Below are 13,346 nucleotides of genomic sequence, written 5' to 3' on the forward strand. Positions count from 1 at the left end.
TAAGAACGTTCAAAATCGAACCTTCTTAGGCGGTGCGCGGTGGCTCATTTATTTCCATGTATAGCAAAATCTGCCGATTGCTCTTAGCCGAGCCGATCGCTCTATGCCGATTCAGTGCGCGGCCTGCTTAAGAGAAAAGCAGAGACATTCCCGGCCTCTTAGAATGGAATGGATTCATGGAAGCTGTCACAAGAGACATACCGTATGAACTAAAATTTATTATTTGTGCAGAAAACTAATAGAAATTTACCAAATGACAGCATTCTAATAAAAAATTAAGTTTTGGAATGTAAAATGTGGGTTTTGCCGAGACCGATAAATATTGGCAATTTTAAATTTGCATTTTAGACCAAACGTTTCGTCTGAAAAAAAAAGTAAATTAATACTGATATTTATAGAGAATTTTAAGTACCTTAATTTCTGTTAACAGACCATCTACTGAAAGTTAATAGTTTTCGAGATTGAAGCAAAAAAGAGAGAAAAAGCAGAAATTTTACGATTTTTTCAATGTTCCGTCACGAAATTTTGTCCGCAAACCTCATATTCAGATTCAGCAGCCCAAAATACATATACAGGGTGTCCCGAAAAGACTTGTCATAAATTATACCACAGATTCTGGGGTCAAAAATAGGTTGATTGAACCTCACTTACCTATATACAATAGTGCATACAAAAAAAGTTACAGCCCTTTGAAGTTACAAAATGAAAATCGATTCTTTTTCATATATCGAAAAGTCTTAGAGATTTTTATTGAAAATGGACATGTGCCATTTCTATGGCACAAAAATCTTAGAAAAAAATTAAAGTGAAATTTGTACACCCCATAAAAATTTTATGGGGTTTTGTTCCCTTAAACCCCCCCAAACTTTTGTCTACGTTCAAATTAAATTATTATTGTGGCACCATGAGTTAAACATATTGTTTTCAAAACTTTTTTGCCTCCTAGTACTTTTTCGATAAGCCCGTGTTTATCGAGATATTTTGAATAATTGTCGAATCCACCACATATTTGTATATGGTTAAGTACGATTATTATTATAATAAAGACCTGTTAATAATCTGAAAATTTATTTATAATTTATATTATTAGGTATATTTTGAAAAAGAAGCCACATCTCGATAAAAGGTCACTTATCAAAAAAAAGAATGAGGCAAAAAAGTTTTAAATACACTGCAAAAGTTTGGGTAGGTTTAAGGGAACAAAACCCCCATAAAATTTTTATGGGGTGAACAAATTTCACTATAATTTTGTTTTAAGATGTTCCTGCCATAAGAATGATACATGTCCATTTTCAATCAAAACTATTTAATAGTTTTCGATATATTGAAAAAAATCGATTTTCATTTTGTAATTTCAAAGGGCTGTAACTTTTTTTATGAGCACATTTGTACTAAGGTAAGTTAGGTTCAATCGAACTATTTTTGACCCCAGAATGTGTGGTATAATTTATGACCAATCTTTTCGGTCTGTATAATCGAAGAAATCAGAACTGCCCAACATTTTCCTAATCAAAACACAATTTTATTGAATTAATTATACGGAGTAGAGGCCTGGACATTTTCTGAAGGCCTTCAAGATGTGGTGTTTTAAATGGATTTTTAGTATTTCATGTGTGGATCGTGTGATTAATGTTAAGGTCCTACGTAAAATGGTACTAAACTCATTCTTCAGGGCAAGAATATAAATTTTCTTCAGGTATTAGGAAAGAATAGCAGCAACCAAAGTTAGGCATCGTAAAAATAAGAGAAACGAACCCTAAAAAGGCAGCCTATTTATTGAGATTACAACATTTTTGTCAACTTGTATATCAGCTATCGATTGTAGTTAGGGTTGGTAACAGAAACTATGTCTAGAAGTCTAGATCTTAAATCTAAAGGAATTGATCAAATTTTAAACCAAACTTTACACCAAAGCTTCTCGATTGTCGATCTTAACTTTTAGTCCAGGGTAATAAGGTTTTTTCCATGACACTTGAACAGCCAGGGTACTGAAGCGTTTTTTCGAAAGGTAATACCTATAAGAGCAAATTGTAACTATTTCCTGCGTAGGATCTGGCGGCCATTTTTATTTATAAACAATTAAGTGTCAAAAAATGGCATTTTTCAGTTTTTTTTTTTCAAATCAATGGAAAACAGGAAAACTTATGTTTTTTTTAGTACAAATATCTTCGAGATTATGGAAAAATCTTTAAAATGACGTTTTACGAAGTTTGATATACTCATTTATTGTTAATATAATTGCGAAAAAAGGTCGGAATTGCAAAAAAAATTATTTTCGCAATAACTGTTGTAAAAATTAGTGTACAGATTTGAAATTTTTGTCAAATAAGGGTTCTTTGGTGCTTAATATGTGATAAAAATTTCAAAGCGATTCATTCAATTGTTTAAATTTTATTCAAATTGTTTATCCCAGAGAGCATTTTTTTTGCAATAACATAAGTCAGAAGAAAATAACGTTAGAACCATTCCACAGGTGTCAAATGAAAGAGCATGAGCTACATTTTCAACTTGGTTTAAAAAAGTGAATAATAAATGCATTTATTAGTAATAAATAATTATGCAAAAGTATCGTAAATCTTTCCTTATAAACTTTTTATTTTGTTATATAAAAAATTATACATATTTATTACAATTTTTTATCAATTATGATATAGATAACATTACTTGGTAGTTGTACACTTAAATCAGGGTAAAAAAATTAATTTTTTTGGAAAAAGTTATTCAAAAATTTTATAAAGAAAAATTGACGATATTTTGCATAATTATTTATTACTAATAAATGCATTTTTTATTCACTTTTTAAACCATGTTGAAAACGTAGCTCATGCTCTTTCATTTGACACCTGTGGAATGGTTCTAAGGTCATTTTTTTCTGACTTTGTTATTGCAAAAAAATGCTCTCTGGGATAAACAATTTAAATAAAATTTAAACAATTGAATGAATCGCTTTGAAATTTTTATCACATATTAAGCACCAAATAACCCTCATTTGACAAAAATTTCAAAGCTGTACACTAATTTTTACAACAGTTATTGAGAAAATATTTTTTTTGCAATTCTGACCTTTTTTCGCAAAAATGCGTATATCAGACGTTGTAATACGTCATTTTAAAGCTTTTTCCATAATATCGAAGATATTTGTACTAAAAAAATCATAAGCTTCACTGTTTAACGTTGATTTGAAAAAAAAGGGGAAAATGCCATTTTTTGACATTTAATTGTTTATAAATAAAAATGACCGCCAGATCCTACGCAGAAAATAGTTATAATTTGTTCCTTTAGGTATTACCTGTCGAAAAAACGTTTCAGTACCCTGGCTGCTGAAGTGTCACGAACAGGGTATATTTTTGTCTTATTACCCTGGCCTATTTTTAGACTCCTATGTTCTAGTTATACGGAGATGTTGTAGTATAAAGGCAGGTATACATATGCGCTCCGCTCGGTGTGCGAGTCGCTCGCGCGCAGCATGTTTGTTAGATTAGTACGTGTTTTCAAGTGGCGCACAAACGGCTCGCACACAGCGCACCACGATCTAACTTCTGTCGGTTTTTCAAAAAACGCTTTGATGGTTCGCAATACGTATTTGGACGTGTTTGCGAGACGTTTGTTGGTTTTGGCGCGCCTGAGTTGAATATTTGTTAGTAATGGAGTGGTCGGAAGGAAATATCAAACTTATTGATGTTTACCGTCTAAAATCATTATTGTGGGATTCTCAACAAAGGACCATTAAAAAAAAACAACTTAAAGCCGACATCTGAATGGAAATAGAAGGTGAAATAAAAAATATACAAGCGGACCAATGTAAAAAAGGTCATTTCATTGTTGTCTTCTTACCGGCGCGCGTGAGAAATACAAAATAAGATTTACTATTTTATTTGGGCATAAGCCACAATTCGAGTTTGAAGTCAAGTTTACTTGACGTTTCGACTTTCACTTCAGAAATCGTTATCAATATAAAAAAACATTCAGAAATTAAACATTTAACTTTGTTTCTGGTGAAGCAACGCAGTAGTTGGAACAAGCAAATATATTATAATAATTGTCACCGGAAATCGAAAAAGGTAACGCACAACTTGAAAGAACCTATTTCGTCTCTGGTGAAGCAACGGAGTTGGAACAAACAGATATATTATAATTGTGTCACCGGAAAGCGAAAAAGGTAACGCACAACTTGGAAAAACCTATAGTTTTCTAACTTCGTTTCTGGTGAAGCAACAGAGTTGGAACAAGCAGATATATTATAATTGTGTCACCGGAAAGCGAAAAAGGTAGTCCCTGAAATGTTCCAGGACTAAAACAATCGCTTAAAATTCGATAATTTTTACGATTTTATATCAGGAGAGCAGAAACGCGAAAGGGATTGACTTTATTGGAAGATGATAGTTCATTCGATTACACGAAATCAACTTTAACTTAAGAATATTCGAAAATCAGAAGAAATAAAATCAGAGAATATCAGAAAAATCATAAATGATTACAGTGAAATCTTCTGTTAGTGATCCCATAGGAAATAACGAGGAAAATAACCTCATTATACGATTCCGACAAGGTAAACATTTGGTCTTACATTTAGTTTACTCTCAAAATTAACACGAAACGTTTGAAATATTATATTAGAGATATTTTTACTTTTATTTGGAACGTCAAATATACTTGACTCAAACTCAAATTGTGGCTTATTCCACATAAAATAGTAAATTGCATAAGATGCCACAAGAAAATAGTTTCAGAACAATACCAAAATAATATGTAGTAGAAGTACAGGACAGAGACATGATTATCTACAATTACTAAATGTTCGTAAGTTTCTTCTGGATCGCGGAAGGTTCGTCAAAATGAAAAAATTTAACAAATATTAACCGCGCCACGAACGCGCGGCGCTCACACGGCGCGGAGTTTGCGGCGCGGATATCTATCTCCGCCTTAAAGGACATCGCACACATCTTATGGAAAATATAATGTCACTCAAATTCAATAAAATTTATACGATTAGATTCGTTTTAATATAACGATCAATTCTTATCATTGCGCCAACTCCTAATTATGATTAATTACGGCGCAAATTGCAATTAAAGTTTATCGAAATCACATTTTTGGAGTCCATAAAATGTTAGTTTACAATCATTATTGCTCTGAGTGCTATTCATAACAGCTTAAATCCCGCTGGGCCTAAGCGGATTAGTGAAACTAATCCGCTGATTTATGGAGTACCGAAAATCTGGGTATTTTAAAATATGTTTTCTCTCTCTAACTTATGTACCTACCCATTTGATTTCAGATTTATTTATATCAATTTCTGCTCTTATTTTTGAAAATAGAGAGTTGGCGCAATGATAAGATTTGATCGTTAATTTAAAACGAATCTATTGGTATAAGTTTTATTGAATTTGAGTGACATTATATTTTCCATAAGATGTGTGCGATGTCCTTTCACCAAAGTGTACGATTACGTGCTCCTAGTAATAAGCCTTTGAGGTATCCGATGAGTCAAGAGGTACCAATGGTGATGTACTTCGACGCATAAGTAAATAAAAATAATTGCTAAGCATGATCATATTTATGATCAAAGAGAGGAAAATACAATACTTGGGTCATGTGTTAGGGGCGAAAGACATGAATCACTTCTAATCATATTGGAAGGTCAAGCACATGGCAAAATACCAATAGGAAGGCGTCAGAGCTCGTACCCGACGAGAGAGTTTCACCGCTCATCCGTAGAAATTTTTCATTCAGCATTTTCTAAAGTTATAATTGCCATTTTGATCGAAAACCTTTGAAAAGGGAAGAAGCAATAAAAAGAAGTAAGATTTTTACTCTTTATTGCGAAAAATTTTGTCAGAGAACATATCAGTACTATCGGTGTCATTTAGAAGAATCTTGATAATAACTTTTTATATCTATTTACATTTCTCTAAATGCTCTGTGCTTTCATCATCATCATCATCACACAGCCAAATTTGTCCACTGTCGGACATAGGCCTCCTCAAGATATCTCCACCCTTCTCTGTCCTGGGGAGCTGCAATCCAGTTTGTCGCTATTCTCTTAATATCGTCGGTCCATCTGGTAGGTGGTCTTCCACGACTTCGCTTGTCCGCCCTTGGCCTCCACTCTAAGATCTTCCTTGTCCATCTGTTGTCTCTCTGTCTTCCTGACCATTTCCACTTCAACTTCGTAATACGCTTTATGATGTCTTTCACTCCAGTTCATCGCCGTAACTCATCATTTCGTATTCTGTCTCTCAAAGTTAGGCCAAGCATGGATCTTTCCATTTTTCGCTGTGCTACTTGTAATTTTCTTATTGATGTTTTAGTCAATGTCAGTGTTTCAGCTCCATAAGTAAGCACCGGAAGTACGCACTGGTTAAATGCTTTTCTTTTTAGCTTTATTGGGATGTTTTCCTTGAACACGTCTCTTAGTTTGCCATACGCTGCCCATCCTAAAGCTATTCTTCGAGATAATTCGCATGTTTGGTTGTCTCTACTTATTTGTATTTCGTGGCCCAGATAGACGTATTTGTGAACTGTTTCGATATGGCAGTTTTCTAGTGTCAGTGGTCCGCTAGGTACTAAATTGGTCATCATTTTAGTGTTCCCAAAGTTTATTTCCAACCCTACTTTTTGAGAAACTCGTTGTAGTTCTTGCAGCATTTCGTGGGCTTCCTTTAAGTCGTCGGTTATTAAAACTATATCATCTGCAAATCGTAGGTGGTTCAGCCTTTCGCCATCGACATTCAAACCTCTGTTTTTCTAACATCTGGAATGCATGCTGCATTACGGCATTGAATAGTTTTGGTGACATGTTGTCTCCTTGTCTAACTCCCCTTTTTAGTTTTATTTTTTGAGTTTGGGTATATATTGCTGTTGTGGCATTTGCATATATATGTAGAATAATGTTGGAATATCGGTAGTCGATTCTACAATCTCTCAAAGCTCTTAAGATGGCTACCATTTCTATAGTGTCAAAGGCTTTTTGTAGTCAACAAATACTAGAACTAGCGGCCGGTTGTACTCCACAGTTTTTTCGATTAGGACCTTTAGGCAAGTTAGATGGTCATTTGTACCATACCCAGGGCGGAAACCTGCCTGTTCTCTAGGTTGGCATGTTTCTAGCTTGTTCTCAATTCTGGCAGTGATTATTCGAGCAAACAATTTATTAGGTGGTTTAGAAGACTAATTGGCCTATAGTTTTCGAGGTCTGTTTCATCTCCTTTCTTATGTATGAGGAACGTTATAGAATTATTCCATTCAGCTGGTATGGCTTGGTTTTCTAAGCATATATTGAATAGGTGTTTGATCGCCCCGATGAGAGCAGAGCCTCCGATTTTTAGCGCGTCTGCCACTACTCCATCCTCTCCTGGTGCTTTGTTGTTTTTCATTTTCTTTAAAGCATGATAGATTTCAGCCGTTGTTATCTCGGGGATATCCTCTGAACCTTGATTCATAATTTTTTGTTCTGAATGTTCTATAGGGTTTAAGTCAAGTTTATTTATATATAGTGTTTTATAGAAGTCTTCCACTATCTCTAGCATTTCCTCTCTATTGGATGTTAGTTTGCCATTTTTTCCCTTGAGTCTGATAATTTCTTTTCTGCTTTTCGTCAATTTCCTTCTTAATATCTTCATGCTCTTGTTATGCTCGATTGTCTGCGAGATTTTCTCATTTTTATATGCCCTTATGTCCTTTCTAATAGCTTTAGAGACCTCTTTGTTTATTTTATTTAATCTTTGTTGTTCTATATTCTTATCTTTTAGCACTTCTCTTCTTTCTTCCATTTTAAGTTTGGTGTTAGCAGTGATTCTCTCCTCTCTCTTGTTGACCGTACAACATTTCGTTTGAGCTTCTGCTATGGTATTAGTAATTATTTAGCTGATTTTTATCATTTGTAGGGGGTCTGTTTTGTAGATGTACAGTTATATGATCTGCAAACTCTGTTTCATTTTTTGGTTGTGACCATGCTTTCATTTGTTTCTTTCTTATTAGTTCAGTTCTCTCTTTGTCGATGTTAATTTCTATTCTAGCGCGAACCATTCTGTGATCACTTCCTGTTGTGAAGCTGTTTAGGACAGTGACATCTTTAACTATAAATTTTTTGTTTGTAATTATATAGTCAATTTCATTTTGCGTTTTCCCATCCGGGCTTCTATGATGTTTTTTGTAAAAGAAGCTATTCATTTCATATTATAATTTGTTCTGAAGGAGATAGTTTAATAAGGTTTGTCCGCGTTCATTTCTTCCATCACTGCCGAAGTTTCTAAGTGCAAATTCTGACGGATCGGATTTCATGCCAATTTTTGTGCTTTGGTAATATGCGAATCATGCCTAAGCCATCAAAAACTCTCCGTTAACATCTAAAACAGATTACTCACTCATAACTCAGCACCAAAATATCTTGAAGTAACTCCTGACAGAACTGTAAGTTTTAAAAAACACCTACAAAAAACGGCAACAAAACTAAAACGTGAAATACATTTACATAATCCAAAAGCTATGTGGTACCACATGGGGTTCCTCAACCTCCGCACTCAGATTATCCTCTCTCGGACTTGCATACTCGGCAGCTGAATATGCGTCCCCAAGTAAAAACACGAAGATTGTTGACATTCAATTAAATCAAATAATGCTGATGATCTTAGGTATAATTAGACCAGCATCGAACTATTAGCTTTCCATTCTAAGTCACATCACATCGCCGAAACTACGAAGTCATCTACTTCTCAAAGCATATAGAAAAAATCCAAGCTAAACAGTAAAGCCATATTTTGTCATCCAGCATGGCAAGCTTGATATCGAAATAAGTAAACAGCGGTTCAGATATTGTCCATTGTTAAAGGCCTGGAATATTTCAGCTTCACCAACGCCTGGAGAAGACAAGGGGAGAGCGACTCACTACAGGAAGCACACCAAATGGCCTGTATTGATGAGAAACCGTCAGGCTTTTAATTTCGGTCGCTATAATGTGGGGACAAAGCTGCGACAGAAAATTACACCAAAGGCATCAGGGACAAACCAATAACAAAAAAAGATAATACTATGGCAAAGAAACAAGAATACCAAAATGTTCTATAAGGAAAACTCAACGGACAGAAAGAGAAACAGAGTGAATAGGAGGAATTGAATCAAATGAAAATCATAATAGAAGAAGTTACGTTGGAAACCGTCGAAGAAATCAGGAGAGAAAGAACGAGATACTATATGATGATGAATTAGGAAAACTTGCATAACCTTAAATAAATACGAGAAATCATACGAAAATTTACAATCAGAAGAGAATAAAAAACGAATAAGGTATACAGAAAAAAGAAAAGAGATGAAAAGAGAAAGAAGAGATAGGCACGAAAAAAGAAAAGTTAACAAAATAGTAAAATACATTACCTATATAATATTTAGACCAAGGCTGACTTTCTGCGGCCAAGACAACGAGAGGAACAAAACATAACGAGAGGAACAAAACATTATAAGTTGATGTAAAAAGTAAATCAAGTACAGATAATAGTGAAACTAAATTATAACAGCCATTATAAGTCAAGAAACAAATTGTTTAAAAATTAAATGTACTCCATAAATGTACTCAGAAATACAACATGCTATAAAATTGGCAAAAAAACAAGAAAGCCGTTGGTCCCGACAACATACCTACAGAAATGTTGAAGCTCATAAATGAGGAAAACATTGGAATACTAGTTAAACTTTTCAATGATGTTTATTCGACTGGTGATATCCCTGAAGGTTGGTTAAAGTCCGAATTCATAACCCTACCAAAAAAACAACGTCCGAAAAACTGTAGCGACTATAGAATGATAAGCCTTATGAGCCACACCTTGAAAATCTTTCTACGTATCATCCACAGTAGAATCAGAGATAAATGTGAAGAAGACCAGGATGAAACACAATTTGGCTTCAGAAATGGACTGGGAACCCGGGACGCACTCTTTGCACTAAATGTGTTATTGCAGAAATGCCGAGATCAAAGGAAAGACGTCTTTGCTGTATTTATTGACTATGAGAAGGCCTTTGATCGAGTACAACATCACAAATTAATTAAAATACTAAAGGATAAAGGAATTGATAGTCAAGATGTACGAATCATAGAAAAATTATACTGGCGTCAAACAGCGACAGCTTGCATAAATGGAAAATCAACAGAAATATGCAAAATACAAAGAGGCGTCAGACAGGGTTGTATACTGTCCCCACTGTTGTTCAATTTGTATTCAGATAGAATATTTAAGGAAGCGCTGCATAATTTGGAATGGGGTGTGAAGGTTAATGGAATTCTGATAAATACAATCAGATATGCAGACGATACAGTTATTTTAAGTGATGATATGAATGGATTACAACACCTTTTAAATGCCATTGACAGAGTGGGAAGAGAGTCTGGCCTAAATATAAACTGTTCAAAAACAAAGTACATGGTATTTAGCCGTTTGGCCCATCAAGATTCACGGTTATATGTTGATGGTCATATGATTCAAAGAGTACCCAGTTTTAAATATCTTGGTTGCCATATTACTGAACAACTAGATCCAGATAAAGAGATAAAATGTAGAATCGAGATAGCCCGCACGACATTTTTAAAAATGAGGTCATTCTTCTGTAATGATACCTTGCAACTTCAACTTCGAAAGCGCATGATTAAATGCTACATTTGGTCAGTCCTCTTGTATGGTGTCGAAGCATGGACATTAAAAATATCCACCATTAACCGTTTGGAGGCCTTTGAAATGTGGCTGCACAGACGTATTCTAAAAATACCATGGACGGCTATGCTGACAAATGTGGCAGTCCTTAAGAGAGCAAATGCTACCCGCGAGCTGCTTGATAACATCAAATATAGAAAGATGGCCTATTTTGGACACGTAGTAAGGGGAGACCGGTATAATATTCTTCAACTTATTATGATGGGTAAAATCGAAGGACGCAGAGGAATTGGTAGAAAGCAGGCCTCTTGGTTGAAGAATATCCGGGAGTGGACAGGAATAAAGAAAGCAGAACACCTATTTAGAATAGCTCGAGACAGAGACAGTTTCGCCATGTTAATCGCCAACGTCAAGGGGACTTGATAGGGCACGTAAAGAAGAAGACTCCATAAACTATCAGTAGAAAGCGACTATCGATCAGTAACAGCTAGAGTATCGATAAACGTAAAAAAAGAAAAAGCAAAGATGATAAACAGTTGCAAACGCATAGTTTGGAAACATACATAAAAAATATAGTCGAAACTTTACAGAGTGATAATCCCAAACCTCTTAGTATCGACGATCACAATAAATTAATAACAGACTCGGTTTAAACTGCACAAATCAATTTTTGCATGAAAAATAACACCAAAAGCGAAAAGATTAGCAAAGATACAGAAGTACTAATGGAAATACGACGAAACTTAAAAGAGAAAGAAAAGGGAAAAAAAGAAGAATATTAGAAAATTAAACAAAAGAATTTTAGCAAAAATTAGAAATGATCTAAGAAAATACCTATAATACTAATTTAATATGTAATTATTCAAACAGTAGAAGAGAGCAAAGGTTTCAAGATAATGAACCCACACAAAGTGAAAAGAAATATGCAAGCTGAGATACAAAGACGAAAAGGCAACAACAAAGACCTCCATACCAGCCACAGATCACAAAACAATTTCCTAACACGAGTAAGGAGTCTCATGAATCAGGGATCTGAAGTACTTTTAGCCATTACAGTGTCAAAAGTAAGAAGAGCTTTAAAGGAAATGAATAACCATTGATCTCCAGGTGATGATGAACTCGTTATTGAGGCAATAAAAGCAGGAGGACAAATCCTACTAAAAGCACGATGAAAGAATCACGACGCTTAAGTGCAACTGAAGAGGGCACTTAGCTGCTAGAACACAAGATGGACGGTAGACATGACGAATCATGGAATGGAGGCACTGAAACTATGGAAGAAACCGAGTACGACCAGTGGCCAGATGGACCGACGACATAAAAAGGGTAGCAGGAAACTGGTTACAAGCGGCCTAGTATAAAGAACATTGGAAAGAACTGAGGGAGGCCTATGTCCAGTAGTGGACGAGATTGGCTGATCGATGAAATTATAGCAAAGCTCAAGCTGTAGACGGAATTACACCTAAATTAATAGAAAACTGAGAATTAATGTGTGGGGTAGAATTCATTACATAAAAAGCTTAATATAGACAGAAAGACCAATGCCAGGAGAGTGGAACAATGTACAAGAAAGCAAATAAAAAAGACAGAAAACAAAGAGAAAGTACTATAGATCAATTTCATTGTTAAATCCTGAGAATACATTCGGTAATTCCCAAAACAAAATGACTTAAGAAGGATAAGTAAGAGGATGAACCAAAATAGCACAAGAGCGATTTGAAACAGTCAGACACAGACCCACAGAAAAAAAGAGTATAGTATATTTTTATTTAATGAATGAATTGAAAACAAAATTATTTTAAAGGTGGAAAAATATTTACTTCCTAGCTGAGTGTTTTCGGCTTACAAAGCCATCTTCAGAGCTATGGTCAAAATTTGCAAGGAGGTCCCATTGGTGAACAAATACAAAATTTTTTTTTTCAAAAAAATTTAAAAATTTCGAAAGATTTCAAAAAAACATCTAAAAGATAGCACATTAACAGAATCCTCAATTTTTATTAGCTTTTTTATATAAATTTTCTATCATTAAAAAATACTCACTACAACTTTCATAGCACTTCACTATTTCACCAAAAATCAAAAGTGTTTACTCCCTCAATAATTGTCATTTATATAATATAACGAGGTTATCTCAGGCCACTTGATAGGAAGTCTTAACTTTTTATAAACTCATTAAATTGACTAGTTTTTATTTTTTTGTTTTTTTTTCTAAATGTTGCAAACATTGAAAAAGAAAGGTCAAAGATAATTTTTATTGATTGATTGTGCTTAACCAAAATTTTTTGGTCAACAATTCTGTGTATAGTTTTACTTTTTTAACGGAATTACGGAATTTTTCTGCTGTTTCTTCTTGTTCTGGAGCGGAATGATATAGGTAAAGCGTGTAGGAGTTTATGCTTGTTCCGAAATTCGAAATGCCATGCAACACTTGTAGTCCAGGGTAATAAGGTTTTTTCCATGACACTTCAACAGCCAGGGTACTGAAGCGTTTTTTCGATAGGTAATACCTATAAGAACAAATTGTAACTATTTCTTGCGTAGGATCTGGCGGCCATTTTTATTTATAAACAATTTAGTGTCAAAAAACTGCCTTTTTTATTAAAAAAAAATTATTTTCGCAATAACTATTATAAAATTAAGTGTACAGCTTTGAAATTGTTGTCAAATGAGGGTTCTTTGGTGCTCAACATGTGACAAAAATTTCAA

At 34.4% G+C, this 13,346-nt stretch overlaps 1 protein-coding gene across 50 annotated transcripts in view; it reads right to left on the reverse strand.

Moving 5' to 3' along the window:
- LOC126888183 (uncharacterized) overlaps nt 1-12,775 on the reverse strand; it is a 29,629-nt gene extending 16,854 nt beyond the window's left edge. For all 50 annotated transcript variants that reach the window (XM_050656218.1, XM_050656230.1, XM_050656226.1 and 47 more), the window contains exon 1: nt 12,681-12,775. In XM_050656218.1, coding sequence (XP_050512175.1) covers nt 12,681-12,692 — 12 coding nt within the window. In that variant the 5' untranslated portion in view covers nt 12,693-12,775. The remainder of the gene's footprint in view (nt 1-12,680) is intronic.
- Nucleotides 12,776-13,346: the final 571 nt, after the last annotated feature.

Source organism: Diabrotica virgifera, chromosome 7 (assembly GCF_917563875.1).
Source record: "Diabrotica virgifera virgifera chromosome 7, PGI_DIABVI_V3a".
NCBI classification, from domain to species: domain Eukaryota; kingdom Metazoa; phylum Arthropoda; class Insecta; order Coleoptera; family Chrysomelidae; genus Diabrotica; species Diabrotica virgifera.